Genomic DNA, 18,715 nt, shown 5'->3' on the forward strand with positions numbered 1-18,715 from the left:
TGCTGATGCTGTGCTGGACATTAAAACTACTCATTTCTACAAATGCTTCCTGATTGATTTCAACATATTTTGGCGACGAGGGAAAAAACCTTTCTACACTCCTGTCATCTCACCAGCACAGGTACGGAGTGTCTATTTTAAAAAAAAAAAAAACTTTCTTCTAAATGTGCTCTGATTGCACCAGCGGCAGCTTCTAATTACAAATTTGTTTATATGTGCTTTATAGCACCTGCGGCTGTATTCTTTTATTATAAATTTGGATTACCCTGGATTGCACCTATTTCTACTGTTCCTGTGTTTATCGTTTCTTCTTGAAGATAAAAAGGAAACAGCGTTTTTACTGCATCGTGCCTGTGTTAAACTGTACTCTTCGCTCTCCTTCAAACCGTATGTTCCTGTGACTTTTCCACTTCAAAATAGTTAATTTCGTACCTTTTGTCCATTTTTCAAACGGACACCATCATCTGCATCTTTTAATCGGCACACGAGATCGGCACACGAGCAACTCCTGCCATCGCTCGCTAGCAGCTCCTCTCCTCGAGCGTTGTTATTATTTGTTGCCAAATAATAATAATAATACGGCACGTCATTGCCTTGTATCCAGTTACCAAGACGCCTGCCTACGCGAGTGCTCTCATCGTCTGGCATCTGCACACCAACGCGTCATCACGCTTTAACGCAGCGCGTCATAACGTCGGCGGCCATTTTGTGTTTCCAAGACTACGGAAATCAACATTTCACGGAGCTCCGACAACGAGACACATTTTACTGCCTTTTCGTTTATTTTGAACACAGATTTTCACACGGCAAGCTGACTAACTACTATTTTATTCATATTTAACTCATTTTAGTTTATTATATAGGAACAAAATTTCTTTTCTTTATATATCGTTTTCTTACAGTTTTCTCCTATTGCTCATTTTTACTGGTATTTCAACTGTTATTATTTATTGAAGTACTTAGATTAGCTCTTATACAGTATTGTAGTATCTATTGTTATCATTAAATATGCAGTTCGACCCTCCAGCAAAATTTCTACAAACTAAAGGTGACCCTCCTATGCCATGGGTAAGATGGAAGGAGGAGTTCATTACATATATGAAGGCAATTGATGGGGAACGCATGGGAGCGGAAAGGAAGAAAAGTATTTTCCTTCATTGCTTGGGATCAGAGGGTCAGGTTATCTTTAGGTCCCTACCTCAAGTTACAGTACAGAATGATGGTAGTGGTGACAATCTAAATGTATATAACGAGGCCTTATTACGTATAGAGAAAAGATTTAAACCTGTCACCAGTATCGCTCTTAATCGTTTTAAATTTTATACAAGAGAACAAAAGTCTGATGAAAACTTTGATGATTTCCTTACAGGTTTGAGATCATTATCTATACATTGCAATTTTGGGATGTTAACAGATGAAATGATCAGAGATCAAATCATAGTGCATGTTAAGAATAAAAAAATACAGGAGAGATTGTGGGTGTTGGGTAATCCCACGTTAACTGAGGCCATTTCAGAAGCCAAAGCTTTAGAACAATCTGAAAAATGGATGGAAGTTGTTAAAGATAATGCTAATAAGAAGGCCACTGAAGAGGAAATATGTAATGTTAAACTCAAGAATGATAGTCATATGCAACAAACCTATCAACGTCCTCAATTTTCACGTTTTCAACAAAATTACAGAGGAGGTTCTAATAGAAATTTTCAGGGAACTTTTGGTAGTATGTCTGTGTGCTATAGATGTGGAAATAGATCACATTTGGCTTCCTTCCCTGGTTGCCCTGCTCTCAATAAGGTATGTAGAAATTGTGGTAGAATGGGACATTTTACCAGTGTTTGCAAAGATGTCAAACGAAATGCCACATCCTCTAAGGGATCAGTTTCTGTTCTCACTAGTAATGAAACCACTCATGAGAGCAATTCACAAGATGCATTACAGGTGACAGACATAATAGACAAGGGTTTTGTTGTCTCAATAATTGATATGGTTCCGGCGCACATAAAAAAATCACCTAATGCTGATTTCATTATATGTCAGGTTAAGTTATCCTTAATGGTAGACTCAGGTTCACCATGGACTATTATGACAGAACAGTATTTGTTTGAAAAGTTAAGTGACCATCTTAGTATTAGTAAGTTGGAACAACCGGATATCATGGCTGTTAGTTTTGAAGGACACCATATCGAAGTTGAAGGTTATTTTGAAGTGTCCATACATTTTAAGCACAGATCTGCTGACATAAAACTGTACATTGCAAAAAAAGGTGTTAATGTCCTTGGTTGGCGTGATCAATATAAGCTAGGTATTATACTTAATCCGAGAGCTAAGGAACCAGTTATGTTATGTGATGATGCACTTTATAACGAAGTAGCCACGGTGGAAGATAATTTGAAGGTTGATGGTGAAGAACAAAAACTTGTCAATTCTTTTAAAAATGTTTTTTGTGACAAATTGGGGAGGTTAAAGAGTTTCTCACACAAAATAGTCTTAAAAGACAATGCTATACCGGTGAAACAAAAAATAAGGGGTGTACCTATCAGTGTGAGACAAGAACTAAAGGACATGTTAAAAGAATTGTCAGATGAGGGAATAATTGAAACTATTGAGTCAGCGGAGTGGGTTTCCCCCATAGTTTTGGTCCGCAAGCCTGATCAAAAATTAAGAGTGTGTGTAGACCTCAGAGCTCTAAATGCTAATATTGTCATAGACTGTCACCCTTTACCCAATATCAACGAAGTGGTATCAATGTTTGAAGGTGCAAAAATATTTTCAACGTTGGATTTACGTTCAGCGTACCATCAGATTGAACTTAAAGAGGAATCTAAGAAACTGACAGCATTTATTACACCATTTGGGTTATATCAATATACTAGAATGCCTTTTGGGTTGGCGTCAGCTGCGTCAGTTTTCCAAAGAGTCATGTTTATGATTTTCAGAGACTTAGATGAATATGTTAAGTGCTTTCAGGACGATATTCTGATTTTTTCAAGGAATGAAAATGACCATGTAGGACATCTCTATGAAGTTTGCAAAAGGTTAGAAGATCATGGCCTCTGCCCTTTGGCCTGTGTTATAATCGTACAGTAGGTTGTGAGTAGTTGCGCTTGATTGGTTGAGGAGTCCCCTCCTTGCTGCTCCCCTAACAGAGGGCCGGCTGCCTCCATGAAGCTCCCAAGACACATGTTCAGCTGTTCTTTGTTTTAGCTACTGTTTGTCAGTGCACCGTTTAAGCTGCAGTCACTCTCACTCTGCAGTCACTCATGCTGTCACTCTCACTCTGCAGTCACTCATGCTGTCACTCTCACTCTGCAGTCACTCTCACTCTGCAGTCACTCATGCTGTTGCTCTCACTGCAGTCACTCATGCTGTCACTCTCACTCTGTAGTCACTCTCACTCTGCAGTCACTCTCACTCTGTAGTCAATCATGCTGTCACTCTCACTCTGCAGTCACTCATGCTGTCACTCTCACTCTGCAGTCACTCATGCTGTCACTCTCACTCTGCTGTCACTCATGCTGTCACTCTCACTCTGCAGTCACTCTCACTCTGCAGTCACTCATGCTGTCACTCTCACTCTGCTGTCACTCATGCTGTCACTCTCACTCTGCAGTCACCACTCTCACTCTGCAGTCACTCTCACTCTGCAGTCACTCATGCTGTCACTCTCACTCTGCAGTCACACATGCTGCCACTCTCACTCTGCAGTCACTCTTGCTGTCACTCTCCAGTCACTCTCACTCTGCAGTCACTCATGCTGTCACTCTCACTCTGCAGCCACTCTCACTCTGCACCCAATTGCAATAAGGCAGTATCCTTATTGGCTTTGTGGGTAGGTCAAGCGGACTGCGCTGTCAAAGTACATTTTTGGGAAACAGTTGCAACTTAAAGATTCTCCAACGATCTCTTACACCGAGTACTCATGGCAACCTCTCAGGGGGGTTTCTTTTTCCCAGAACACTACCTGGAATTTCACGCTGGGTGGTATTTAACGGATCTCGTGATTTCCAGTTGAGTTAAATACCTCACGTTTTGTTAAATGTTGGCATGTCAAACCTGACGGAGTTCAACAGGGCAAAAGTGTACAATGTTTACGATGTCTTGTGGATTTTGGTGCTTTAAGTACTAAAATTGAGTTCTAACAGAAAAGACTATGATCTAGAGCAATTAGTCATTGTCTGTTCCTGTTTCCAACTGAAGCTAGTGGCAAAATTTCAAGAGAACGGAAGAAAATGCTTATCAATAGTGACCTAGAAACAGGGGGGGAAAAACGGCGAATGGCGCACGCGTGCGCGCCACTGCCAGCATATGTCTTCAATTATGGCGGCCGTGACGGGCGCCATAATTGAAGATATATGGCCTATGGTGCACGTAACAGACACCAATAGGCCATGGGCGGAGCTACGCATTCTGTGTGTTCTGTTTTAAAAATACACGCATGCAAAGGCCTATGAAAAAGGACCTAGGATATAACACGCACGAGCTGCGTGGAATTTCCAGGTCCATTTTCAAAACCCAGGAAAAGGACTCTGGCTACGTCACACTGCTTGTGCAGTGTACGCTAGGCCCGAGACCTAAAAACTGTTGAATAGCCAAAACCAGATACCAAGTTGCAATATGGAATAAACTTCTGGAAAGTAAACAACGGAACGGAAAACACTACTGGTATCAGATAAATTCACTGACACTTGGGAAAATAGACATCAAAATGCAGGGATAAACGAAGATACATGGGTAGCACACATAATGAGTATGTACAAAGAACCAAAGCCCAAATCAACATCAGTCAGTCAAACAGCAAAAAAGGATTGCAGGAGGAGCGAGGAACGAAAAATGGAAATTCCTCCGGGGTGTCATCAACTTGAAAAACAAACATATCGCCCTACAACACAAAAACTCGGATGAATTAACGGAAGTAAGCGAATTAATAAAAATGATAAAGAAATTTAAATTAGAGGGCCCGCCAGGCCCCAATGAGATCCCCAATGCCCTTTTTAGGGGAGACGCCTCATATTGGGCCCATTACTTTACTCCACTCTTCAATGAGTTGTTTATTACTAATGGAATCCCAGAATCATGGAGGGGAAGCAACATCTAGCCAATTTTCAAAGGGGGAAACTCAACAAAGCTGACAAATTACAGATTGATTGCTTTAATTGACGTTGAAGCAAAGTTATATGCAAGTTGCTTGTTAACCCAATTGAAAAAATGGTCAGACAATCACAACCTCATCCCAAGATCTCAAACAGGGTTTCGGGCCGGAGCAGGCAAGCTAACAAACTGAACAGCTCTAACATTGCTAGCCGAAAAAGGCAAATTTAAGAACACCCGCTTATTTGCCTGTTTTGTGGACATTAAGCAAGCTTTCGACAGTGTGCCCCGTAAACGTTTAAGGGAAAAACTGGACAGATGGGGCATCCCAACAAAGTTTTTAAACGCCATCAGAGAACTATATTAGTGTACATGGAGTCAGGTAAAGTTAGGGGATGGCCAGTGGATAACAAAGAAAATATACACCCAGAATGTTCTGAAACAGGGGTGCGTGTTAGCTCCAACTCTTTTCAATCTGTACATATCTGATCTTGAAGACGCTCTCCTGGAAACCAATAGTCATCCCCCATCGATAGCCAATGAGGAAATCAGGTGCCTTCAGTAAGCCAATGACCTAATACTATTAAGTCAAACTCCAATCGGCTTACAACGAGGAATGAGCGCCTTAGCCAAATATTTGTCAGCTCAAGGGCCAGAACTGAATTTACTAAAAACAAAGGTTGTACGCTTGGTGGATGCCAAATACAAGAAATTCATATGGCATATAGAGGATAAAAAAGTTGAAGCGGTCACCTCCTATAAATATCTTGGGTTCATGGTAGAACAAAAATTGTGCTATAAATCACAGCTCACCTCAATGAGGTCAAAATCCCAAAACCTGATATATGGTTTTAACGTTCTAAAAAAGAATTACGTTGTCCATCATACGGTAACCTATTAACAGTCTCCCATACCATGCAGGCACAGTTAATGCCAACAGTAACCTATGGCACTAAAATAATGAAAGGTTGTGACATCCCTGCCTTGAACAAAATACAAACAAAAGTCTACAAACAAGTTTTTCATATCCAACAATGTGCATCGCCAGCCCAGGTGCGACTAGAGTTTGGCTTACCAAATCAGGAATTTCGGAGCAAAGGCGCCTTCATTAAATTATGTTGGAGGTTACGTGCTTCTGAAAGCAGGTCCATAGACCAACTATGCTGTAAAGAAATAGGCAGACAAAAAAGAAAAGAGGATGCACGGAACCTGGGGTAGTTATTTAAACCAGGTGATAGAGGATCTGTCTGTGCAAAACATTTGGAATTACAGCAAAGGGAAAACGGCTTTTAACAAATTAATTAACACTACAATAAAACTCTTGTGTCACTCAACGGATGAGAACACCTTACTGCTAAGACGGCATGCCTGGATGTTTATCAGCTCATATGGAAAAAGGAAGCCACAGGATTATTTATCAGCCTACTTCTCACCTACCCTAAAACATCAATTTATGAGGCTGCATCTTGGCATGTTGGAAACAAAAGATTTAATCCAAGCTTGGAAGGATAAAAGTGATAACCAAGACTGCAGACTTTGTGGATACAAATACTAATCGATTCAAAATATTTATTGTGTATGCCCGAAGTTACTAAAAGAACGGAAGTCACTAAAAAAAGCACTACTGGATAGTATGAACATGCAGGGAAGCCGTAATCACCTGGCTTGACGGGCCTCAATCCTTCTGGTATGCAGGGGGTTGAAACTTTTAAATGCGTATTTAAAGGAAATTTGCTGAAACTCTGTGGAGATCGCAATAGACTGTCATAAAGACAACAACTCCCAAATATACATTTTAAACGAAATTTTAAATAATTGATGTATAGTAGTATGTTTTAGACCAACCGTGTAAAAATTCTACTAATTATTTTACGTATTTATATAAGTATGCAGTAGTACTACTATAAATGTCATTGGTGTAATGGTTTTTGTTTTTAACCTCCCCAGTGCTGCCATCGGTCAACCGCCCGCGCACGAAACACCCACACCGCGGCGGAATTACCGCCTGCCGCGGTTAACGGGTTAAAAGACCGATCACTTAAATAAATAAATCTTGAAATACAAGTAATTCCTATAAAACTACCCATGTTACTGAGTCGCCCTCTTCCACACTAGAGATTTTAGAGGGCAAAACTCACACAAGACGTCCTCAGTCACCTTTGCACTGCAGAATGTGATGAGGCCCCCGAGCCTCCCATACCTCACAGATATTCATTGGTTTGGGGCTGAATGGGGCCCCCTTGAAAGGTTGGGTGTCCCCCTGCGTCACACGGTCTTTCATAACTTCTCTGCGTGTTGCAGTGCTTAACCCTGTTTACTCTGACTGGCGATTGCTTATTAAGGTTGGAGTTGACTGGTTCATTTACTTCTAGATGACAAGGCGCGTTGCTTCTTTTTGAGGGAGAAAAGGAGACTCATCAGCTGTTGTTTCTCATGTAACTGCTGCAATCTGAAAGTGCTCCCAGTGTAAGAAGATTCAAGTGGCCTCACTGATGAGGCTCAACAAGCCGACAACCATGCTGGCATCTCTTGTGTTCCCTTAGCGATGCGACCAGTGGCGGCTCCTCCGCTATGGCAGAAGAGCGTTGGCCCACTGCTTTTGAGAAAATTTAAAATGATAATAACTTTGAGTTATTATCATTTCATGTTTCCTTTGCGGGCAGGTAGGTGGGCGGGCTGCTCTGCTCTTGGAGCAGGGCAGGGCAGGGGCTGTTTGCCCACTCATTTTTTAGCGTTTGAATTGATATAAATCCTGCTCCTCGATTCGCCACGTCGCGGGCCCAACAGCCTCTCAATAGGGTATTGCCGCCAGGTCTGAAAATACACCCAGCAATTCTGCACGATAGGCACAACAGCCATTATACTCCACTTGGGATTACAAACTTAAAGTGACGTTGCAGAGAGTGTTCTTAGTTCAGCTATCCCGATGATTGCGTTTTCAGCCTAGAAGAACTAATATCAATATAATCGCCCTGACGAAGTTCTTTCTAAAAGAACGAAACACGTTGGCTGCCTGGTGCTTTGTTTCAAATTAAAAAAGAAGAATAAAGAAATCAGAACACTACTAATATTGGATGAACATTCATAAATTAGTTTTCCTTCAGATATTCGGACTGGGGGGTGCAACCTATAGTTGGTAAAAATGAATCCCCAGTAAATCAATGCAAAGTGAGCGTAACGGGGCAGGAACATTACAAGCACCCCTAGAATTCCAGGCAAGGCTAGATCAAATAGAGGCAGATCATATGCCGCAAGCTGGCTTTGCATGGAGTTCCAGATATAAATGAATACAGGTGCAAACAATGGGGGAAAAGGTAAATTGTGTGATACTTTCACTGCAATACAAGTAAATCCTATAAAACTACCCATGTTACCTGACTCACCCTTTTCAACACTAGAGATTTTAGAGGGCAAAACTCACACAAGACACCCTCAGTCGCTTTTGCACTGCAGAATGTGATGAGGCCCAGAGTCTCCCATACCTCACAGATATTCATTGGTTTGGGGCTGAATGGGGCCCCCTTGAAAGGTTGGGGAATGGGGTCCCGCCTGCGTCACACAGTCTTTCATAACTTCTCTGCGTGTTGCAGGGCTAAACCCTGTTTACTCTGACTGGCGATTGCTTGTTAAAGTTGGTGTTGACTGGTTCATTTATTTCTAGATGAGAAGGCGCGTTGCTTCTTTTTGAGGGAGAAAAGGAGACTCATCAGCTGTTGTTTCTCATGTGACTGCTGCAATCTGAAAGTGATCCCAGTGTAAGAAGATTCAAGCGGCCTCACTGATGAGGCTCAACAAGCCGACAACCATGCTGGCATCTCTTGTGTTCCCTTTGCGATGCGACCAGTGGCGGCTCCTCTGCTATGGTAGAGGAGCGTTGCCCCACTGCTTTTGAGCAAATTTAAAATGATAATAACTTTTAGTTATTATCATTTCATGTTTCATTTGCGGGCAGGTAGGTGGGTGGGGCTGCTCTGCTCTTGGAGCAGGGCAGGGCAGGGGCTGTTTGCCCACTCATTTTTTAGCGTTTGAATTGATACATATCCTGCTGCTCGATTCACCACGTCGCCGGCACAACAGCCTCTCAATAGGGTATTGCCGCCAGGTCTGAAAATACACCCAGCAATTCTGCACTATAGGCACAACAGCCATTATTCTCCACTTGGGATTACGAACTTAAAGTGACGTTGCAGAGAGTGTTCTTAGTTCAGCTATCCCGATGATTGCGTCTTCAGCCTAGAAGAACTAATATCAATATAATCGCCCTGACGAAGTTCTTTCTAAAAGAACAAAACACGTTGGCTGCCTGGTGCTTTGTTTCAAATTAAAAAAGAAGAATAAAGAAATCAGAACACTACTAATATTGGATGGACATTCATAAATTAGTTTTCCTTTGGATATTCGGACTGGGGGGTGCAACCTATAGTTGATAAAAATGAATCCCCAGTAAATCAATGCAAAGTGAGCGTAACGGGGCAGGAACATTACAAGCACCCCTAGAATTCCAGGCAAGGCTAGATCAAATAGAGGCAGATCATATGCCGCAAGCTGGCTTTGCATGGAGTTCCAGATATAAATGAATACAGGGGCAAACAATGGGGGAAAAGGTAAATTGTGTGATACTTTCACTGCAATACAAGTAATTCCTATAAAACTACCCATGTTACCTGACTCACCCTTTTCAACACTAGAGATTTTAGAGGGCAAAACTCACACAAGACACCCTCAGTCGCATTTGCACTGCAGAATGTGATGAGGCCCAGAGTCTCACATACCTCACAGATATTCATTGGTTTGGGGCTGAATGGGGCCCCCTTGAAAGGTTGGGGAATGGGGTCCCGCCTGCCACGGTCTTTCATAACTTTTCTGCGTGTTGCAGGGCTAAACCCTGTTTACTCTGACTGGCGATTGCTTGTTGAAGTTGGTGTTGACTGGTCCATTTATTTCTAGATGAGAAGGCGTGTTGCTTCTTTTTGAGGGAGAAAAGGAGACTCATCAGCTGTTGTTTCTCATGTGACTGCTGCAATCTGAAAGTGCTCCCAGTGTAAGAAGAGTCAAGCGGCCTCACTGATGAGGCTCAACAAGCCGACAACCATGCTGGCATCTCTTGTGTTTCCTTTGCGATGAGACCAGTGGCGGCTCAACCGCTATGGCAGAGGAGCGTTGCTTCACTGCTTTTGAGCAAATTTAAAATGATAATAACTTTGAGTTATTATCGTTTCATGTTTCCTTTGCGGGCGGGTAGGTGGGTGGGTGAGGCTGCTCTGCTTTTGGAGCATGGCAGGGGAGGAGCTGTTTGCCCACTCCTAAGTGCACAATGACTGTTGGGTCGGCCCTCTCGTGCTGCCCAAACCAGTCATGCGCACGTTCCCCGTTCTCCATGCAGGCTGCATTACAGCGTGCGTGGAGAACATGTCCAGGGCCACATTCCCTGGTTGAGCATCAACCAGGATGCTCAAAACCAATCACAATGCTGCATTGCAGCGTTGTGAATGGTCAGGGAAGCCTGGGTGCTTACCAATCACAACGCTGTATTGCAGGGTTGTGATTGGTATGGGGAGCCTGGCTGTTCTTCCTGGCTTCCTGTTCCTCGAGTCCCACGAGGAAAGCAGGAGCAGAGACAGGGACCCAAGGTAAGTGTATATATTTTTTTTTCATTGCTCAACCCGCGCCCGCCTCTGTCTCACCACCCATGAGTCATGCCGGCTGCCACTGGATGGGAAGTGACTTGGCAGCATTGGCTGGACTGCCCGTACTGGAGCAGGAGTAAGGCTGATTTGCACATCTTTGCTCCCCATAAGGAGAGGCACAGTGGGCAAAAAAAATCCGCTGGAATGTAGCCCTGAGTAACTACCATCGGCAGAGATTAAATCAAGAATTCCACCCAAGACGCTCTTGTTTTTTTCCTATCAGAAGGTGCTCCAGGCAGAGGGCCGTCAATGTGGAGTAGCTAGGAGTAATAATTGCCAGCCCCCACCCACACTTTGTTGTGTGCACCCAATGGCCGCAGAACAATCCCTCTGATCTCTGAATTTTGAAAATATATTGATGCCTTAATTCATTAGTGAAGTCTCCAATCAAATAATGTTTTACATTGTCAGTTCTCGACCAAATGTCAAATCCAAGGAATTCATAACATTCCTCATCACAGTCCACATTTTGCATTATTCTTTACATCCGACATACTTCAAACCCGCCACTACCAATATAGATCTTTTAAGACCAAGGGTCTGATTTAGAGTTTGCTGCATGGGTTACTGGCCACAACGTGACGGACTTCCCGTCCGCCTTTTTACAGGGACCAAAAGATACATTACACCTGTAATGATGCCGATGGGACATCCACCTCATTGTGACTGAGAACAGCCGGTTAGCCATCTTGAAATGAGGCCACAAGTGTGGCTTTAGCTTTTTTTAGTTCACAGTCTTGATTGCAATAAAGTTTTTAAAAACATGTAAAAGCCCATTACCAGGGTCAATGGCCATGTGCTATTTTTTGTTATGGAGATGAGGGGATGTGGTCAGACCATGTTTGATTTTGCTTCTACCAAAGTTACGATTTGGCCGTAAAGCGCATCTGTACAGGACCCAGTAAGAGTTAAAATGGCAACCATGAGACTTGGAAGATAGATATAGGTGCTCTGGGAAATGAGGATTGGATGTTTGATGCTTCACGTGGAGCCATAAGTGCAATTTCGACTGAGTTTCACCTCATAGAGTTTAAATACCTCCATAGAATTTTCGTGACCCCGTGAAAGACTCGTGGTTTTGGAGATGACCAGGGCTTGAGTGTCTGAGGTGTCAGGCTGGAATAGGGGATTTCATACACCCCCTCCCCCCTCCCCTCCCCAAGTGTTAACGTGTGGAAAGCGGTACAAATAGGAGCATATTCTTGAAATCCCAATCTGAGGCTGGGGGTTATACCCAAAAACACAAAAATATGGAGTAGCTGGGAAGAATAATACTAAGCATGGGCAGAAAATCCGTTCCGCTCGCGGATTTTGCGGATTTTCGGTAAATTCGCGATCCGCGAACGCTTGCGAATTTACCAAAAATCCGCAAATTCGCACGCAGCGGATTTTTTTTTCTTGGTGATACAATTTTGCAGCGTGCGGCGTAAGTTCGCAATTGCGAACATGTAGGTGCGGCGGGCAGCAACAATCTCGCACTCGCGAAATTACAAAATTTGCAATTCTGCACAAGAAATCCACTAGCAAGCAGCATAGACCTTCTGAAAATTATGATTTTTATCAGAATAACTCCTCAGGTTGACATTTGCCTGCACTTTTTTGGATTTGAGGCCTTTTGACTTTCTTTGGATCACTTTTGGATTAGAAATCAACTTTCACAAGTAAGCTTGTTTGGGGCATTACAGTTGCTGTAATGCTGTTCTGCAGAAAAACGAGTTTTGCAAAAGTGAAAGCATTCAGCAGGTGCAAAAGTTCAAACTCATCATTAGTAACCATTCCCTGTAGTGCTTCCTGACTGGGGCCCCTCCAGAGTTCAGTTGCTAGTTGCAACAATTGTATGACCCTGCTCTGACCCTCACAGCAGGCTCATAGAATAGCTACAAGTAGGCCACAAAGGTCCTGGAAAAAAAAATTGCACTGCAACAGAAAGCAAATTACAGATAAGGAAGCAGGTGCCAGACTGGAATTTTAAAACAGTGACACATTAATAAATCAACCCCAAATTAATTCATGTCAGTTGAAGCAGGGCAGGTGTGCTTGCTTTTTCCCCCCATAATCTACAGTGATGATGAACCAGAGGGTGGCATTGATGTACCAGAGGGTGGCATGGGTGAAACAGAGGGTGCTGGGAACCTGTGATGATGAACCAGACGTAGAAACAACATAATCGCGACCGTTGCGAGCCGACATGTAAGTTCGCAATTGCGAACTGGTACAAAACCCTCGCGAACTGGCAGAAATCCTTGCGAACACAAAAATAAAAAAAAATCGCGAGAATTCGCGGATTTTGCGGATTGCGAGTTCGCAAATCCGCAAATTCGCGAACGCCAGATTCGCAAAATTCGCCCATGCTTAAATAATACTCTTCCCTGCTTGATGAGATAACCAATTGATTCCCCACCTACTGTATGTGTATACTCACCTAGAATGACATCAGTTTGGATCGCCAATGTGTATAGATGGCTGACATCTTCTTACCTTTGTCATACTTGCCCGCTACATGGAGATGAGAACTGTACCACTTATAGGAAACTGCCTGAATGTATCTGAGATGTAGCTTAAGTTTTCTCAATAAAGACATTTGTAAAAGAAAATTTAAAAAATGGCAGCTGATTATCCTCCAACAAACCATACCAAAAGAAACACACACACTGATGTTGTACTGGATACCGCTCCTGAGTTTGCATTGGAGACTATGGACCAAGAAGGGATATTAAAGGATCCATAGATGTAAGAACAAACCTAGGGGGTGATTCGCAAGCACTTTATTGAGATATAGTGCTTGAAAGCCATTCTTATCACTAACACAATGCTTAAGTGTAGGGTTAGGTGAACACTGCTCACTGTCTTCCTAATAGTTATGATGTATAGAGAGAAGACATCCTTGAGAGCCAATCTGCGGTACCTACTGAACCACTAATGAGATTCAGCCATAGCTGATGGTTATAAGGTACTAGTCATTTATGGTAGGGTGACCAAATCGTCCGTAAATTTCACGGACTGCCCGTAATTTGGGCCTCTTGTCCGTTGTCCGTAAGGGTTTCTTCAACGGACGCCTTTTGTCCGTAATTTCAGACATTGGCGTGAGCTGCCCCCTGCAAGCAGCCTGTAACTCTCACTGCAGGGACCTGCTCACGCTCCTGCTGTGACCCCTGGCCTGCAGCAGTCCCTGGCAGAGACTACTATCAGGCCCATTATCATTCTGTATGTTGCCCTAATTATCACATACAGAGCGATAATGGGCCTGTGTGCCCAGTGACAGCATTTCGGATCCTGTGTTTTTTTTCCAGTGGGGGTGAGGGGGAATCGAAATGTCCTGATAAAATAAATAAATAAAACACTTTCAGCATCTCTGAGGTTTTAACTATTACATGCCTGCTAAAAACAACGTACGTGCTTTAATAGGGGCTTCTGAAGAGGTTTGCCATGAGTCCTTTAAAATGGTAGACGTCTATAGTGTGACGGACATCTCTGTATGGAGTGGGCTACAGTATAATACGCAATGTGTCTTTGGCATGACAAGAATGTCAAGTGTTGGTAAAGCCATAACGTGGAAGGGGCCAAGGTCTCTCCAAAAAAAGAACAAATGGTGTGTCAAAGGCTCCGTGCAAAGGCACTGTCACAGGGGACTCTGCAAAGTGGGAGAGGTAAGGTAGCTGTCCTTGGAGGTCTTGTCACAAATGACTTGTGCTGTTTTTATGACATCATAGGCTTTTAGGGCTACAATGTTAGAAGCATGAAGTAGGTGAGTGAGCGGTGTACCTATTTCAAGGCCCTCTCTGGCAAATATGTTGACCCAAAGAGAAATTAACTGCTTTATTCAGTACATTATAAAGTGTCCCTTAAAGAGTCACGCAGAATGTATTGAAATGATACACATAAGCAAGCTGCAGAAATGGAAATGTTACGAAACTGAAAACTTGGCAGATATGCGAGTGAAAGACTTCAAAAGAAGCTAAAAAATGAGTGATAGCTTTTTAGTTTAGTGTTTTTTTTATTGGTTGGCGAGTTTCTAGATGTAAGTGTCTTTGGGGGGACATGTGAATGGTTGCAAGAATGTATTAATGGGTGAGGATAGGTAGATGAACACGTTTATTGGTGGGTGAATGAATGAATGCAAGAGGAGATGAGGTACATGGGTGAGCGCACAGATGAATGGCATGGTGGCTGAGTCAATGGATGAGTGAGTGCATGTATGAATGAGTGCTACTTGGATAGATTAGATAATGAATAGTAGAATACATGGATCAAGGAATAACTGTGTGCTTGCAGTGATTACTAACAGCATGAACAGATCGATGGATGAATAGATTAAGAGATTGTATTGATGGACAAATGAGTGTGCAAGCAGATGAGAGAATCGATGAGTTAAGTAAGTGCCCGAGCTGAGCTCTGCACTTCAGTCACAGTCTGCACAAAGTTGAGTTCAGCGTCAGTGTGGCTGGTTCAGGCTCCACGCGGGGGCCTCTCACACATCCTACTGCTCTTCCATTTCTGGTGCTGGCTGTCATTTCTGATATTTATATATTTTCCTTGTCTTCATTGATTGATTTTGCTCCTCGTGAGAAAGTGTCACTCATAGTCGTTGAATGTCACTCATAATTACACTGAAATTATGAATATGTCACACGTAAGCAATCTGAAACATTGGCAGCTATGGGAATGTAAGATCTGAGAAGTCTTCAGCTGTGATCTTTTTCTTCACTTTTTTTTGTTGAATATGCAAACGCAGGTGTGTTTCACTCTCATACATAACAGATGCAGTGACAGTGCAAGTTTCTCTCATCCTAAAATAAACTCATTTTGACTTGTGCTTGTTGTGTTGGTAGTCTATTTACTTGTGCACTATTGCAGGACTTCCTCTGTGTATGCAAAACGTACCCTTTGTCCGAAATTTTTGTCCTGAATTTTGACCCTTTGTCCTGAATTTTTGCACTCACTGTCCCGAATTTGCACCAATGCCGGTTGGTCACCCTAATTATGGTATGTGTAAACCTGGAGTCATTTGTCGAGGACCCTTTTCAGCGTAACATATTTCCAACGAAATGCCTCCCTCAGCATTACAGAAGGAATCAGGTGCTGTATCTGCATGAGTATTACTGGCTCCGCGGCCCTGCACAGTGCGATAGGCGACACTCCTTCTTTTGAATATGAACAGTCATTATTTGAGTATAGTATTAATGTCACTATTCCCACAGTGTTTCTTTTAGTGGAATCCTTTCTTCTCAAGCATTTTGGTGGCAGTGTTGGCCATGGTGTTCGGAGTACCCCTCCATCCGCAGTAGACCTGCGCGGAGGGCTAGCCTGTTATTAGTCTGCTTTTATAATCCGTACCCAATATTCAAATATGACACAATGCTCCTGATTGGTAGTTGAACAAATATTGATATAGAATGTACTTTTTCTCTTTTCAGGCGGGCCCTGGCAATGAATGGCACATGTACAGGGGAGCATGGCATTGGATTGGGGAAGCGGAAGTTGCTGGAGGAAGAAGTTGGGAAGATTGGCGTGGAGATAATGAGAAGGCTCAAGTCGACTCTGGATCCCAAAAATCTAATGAACCCAGGAAAAGTCCTTTAATGATCAAGAGTGATGACAGAGACTGCTCTTACATGATTGAATCCATAACCAATGACTTTTTATTAAGGGCTGTCAGAAATTGGGCATCTCACAATTCTGATACATGGATACTGGAACTTTCCCCCTGAAAACCTCTGTCTCTCTGATGTAATTCTGGAACTTGGAGGCCAAGCCAGACAAATGGGCAATGTGAATGGAATGTAGAATCCCAGAGATAGGCTGTTCAAATAAAGAAAACTAAAGCAATGAAGCAAAGGATCCTGATTGTCACAAACCACCCAATATTGTACTGGCACAGCAACATCAATAAGGCTGTTTAGGAAAAAACATGTGAGAACCTATTCACACATCCAAATAGCTACTTAAAGGCATTTACTCTGTCTCTCACACGTTTCTTCGTTTGGCATAGGTGTGAAAACCGCCAAATGTACTCAAATGATTCCATATATAAGCTCCTGCAAAAAGATTTGGAAATATACTGACGTCATAATAAGTATAAGTAATGAAGGCAACCCAGATGATGCAGCATGCACACATCTTTTTTGGTCCAGACCAGTAGGACACTAATTTGGACAAGAAGATTTACTGCAGAATTTCTTGGTTCTACTAATAAAAGATTATGCAACTTCAGTGTTCATGGGAACTTGTACTGTGAAAACTCCTAGACCATAAAGATGTGGGACTAACGGCCTCATTTGGAGTTTGCTGGGGTGCGAACTGAAATAAATCAGTGGTGCTCCTGCCTCACCAAAATCGCAGTTGCCCAGTCTCATTTCTTTTTTTTTTTTTATTTCAAGTCGTTTTTATTGAAATAGGAAAACAAAAGGAAAAGACAGTACAATAATTCTTCCAGTATACAAAATGTTCGGTTCATCTATCGATAATCACATACAGAGAATAAACTTAATATAAAAATAAATCAACTCTTGCTTGCATTATTATAAAACACATACAGACATAACTCTCAGTGCGTAGGAGTGGCATTATAGGCTCTTCAAATGTAAATTAAGAGATTCGCCTACCTGCTGGAACTGCCAGTCGGGCTCAGGCGACCTTGCGCACATGCTTTTCAGTTGTCCTTCTCTACGTATATATTGGGGGAAAATATTTGATTGCATTCAACATGTATTCAAGATACGGCCTATACAGGAATTTGTATATGTAATCCTAGGGGCGCTTGACCCACAGTTATCAAATGACCAAGACCGCCTGCTTTTGGACTTAATGATGACACTGGCGTGCAAAGTAGTTCTATGCAAATGGAAGAACGCGAAAGAGGTAAACTTTAAAATTTGGCAGGAGTGGTTAACATTTCTTAGAGGTGCTAATAATCCAGCGTTACAAGCAGCCTCATGGAAACCATCCAATAGAAAGCTGTGGAAATCGCTAGATGCATCCTCATTTCACTACGATCCGCCTTGATGCCCAGTCTCATTTCTAGAAGAGGAATCCCCAGCGTTTCCAAGGGCAGAGCTTACGCTGGCTCTCCCACTGGAACCAAAACACAAAATTTTTTACGGAGGGTCAAAGGGGTAATAGTTTAACGACCTGTCTCCTCATGCCCCTGTACATGAGATCAACCACACAAAAAGAGAAGACCAGGTCCGGAGTGGTGTGCTGTCCTGACTGGTGCAGAAAGGATCACACGGATATGTGTGTAGGAAAGTGTGTTGCATTACACAGGGCTAGAAAAGTCCCATCAGACCACCCTCATGGCGGCATATCATCATGTGGGAGACGGGCAATTGCTCCATCTACTGCCCATGCCATCAAGAGGCAGTGCCTGTAGTCACAATTGTGTGCGATCTACAGTTAGAAAAAAGAGTGTGCAGTGCTTAAAGAAAAGTGTGCATGATTAAAAATGACTACCTAAACTGGAAAATGTTCCTTAAAGCATTAGTGTAGGTGTCAAGATTAAAAACGCGCGCCTGGTATTCAAAAAATGTAAGAGTACATTGTGGCGCTGTGCAGTATGGTCGGTCGACTAGTTTCAGCTAGAAAGAGAATTGCTCCAGCTTTCATCAGGACCTTGTCAATTGGTAAGCTACTGCAATACAGTGTGAAAAATTATTCAAAAGTGCAAACACATTAGATTCACACAACAGCATACAATATACTTAAAGAGGCAGAGACATTAGAACCTCATTATCCGATGTGGGCAGGAAGGAAATCTTCTTCCTGTGTAAAAAAACAAAAGGGTATATACTATGTATCCAGTAACACACATAAATCAGCATAACCCAAATGAACACCATCAACACCAAACACACCTGCGAGAACAATTGGCGTACCGCAATTTAAATAAGCATATTAGCTTAATCACAAAGAGGAATTTCCTCTCTGTGATACTCACCCAGCTT

The 18,715-nt window shown here is 42.6% G+C and overlaps 1 protein-coding gene across 2 annotated transcripts in view; it reads left to right on the forward strand.

Moving 5' to 3' along the window:
- Window positions 1–17,853, forward strand: part of LDHD (lactate dehydrogenase D) — a 735,651-nt gene extending 717,798 nt beyond the window's left edge. The window contains exons 11-12 of one of the 2 annotated variants that reach the window (XR_015302444.1): window positions 16,190–17,121; window positions 17,785–17,853. Coding sequence is in view for 1 of the 2 variants with exons in the window: in XM_086945224.1 (XP_086801350.1) it covers window positions 16,190–16,355 (166 nt within the window). In the remaining variant the exon portion in view is untranslated. Of the gene's footprint in view, window positions 1–16,189; window positions 17,266–17,784 lie in introns of those variants that run through there. The other variant, XM_086945224.1, reaches the window with a different exon arrangement.
- The last annotated feature ends 862 nt before the right edge of the window (window positions 17,854–18,715 follow it).

The sequence above is a fragment of the Lissotriton vulgaris genome, chromosome 12 (genome assembly GCF_964263255.1).
Source record: "Lissotriton vulgaris chromosome 12, aLisVul1.2, whole genome shotgun sequence".
Lineage (NCBI taxonomy): Eukaryota > Metazoa > Chordata > Amphibia > Caudata > Salamandridae > Lissotriton > Lissotriton vulgaris.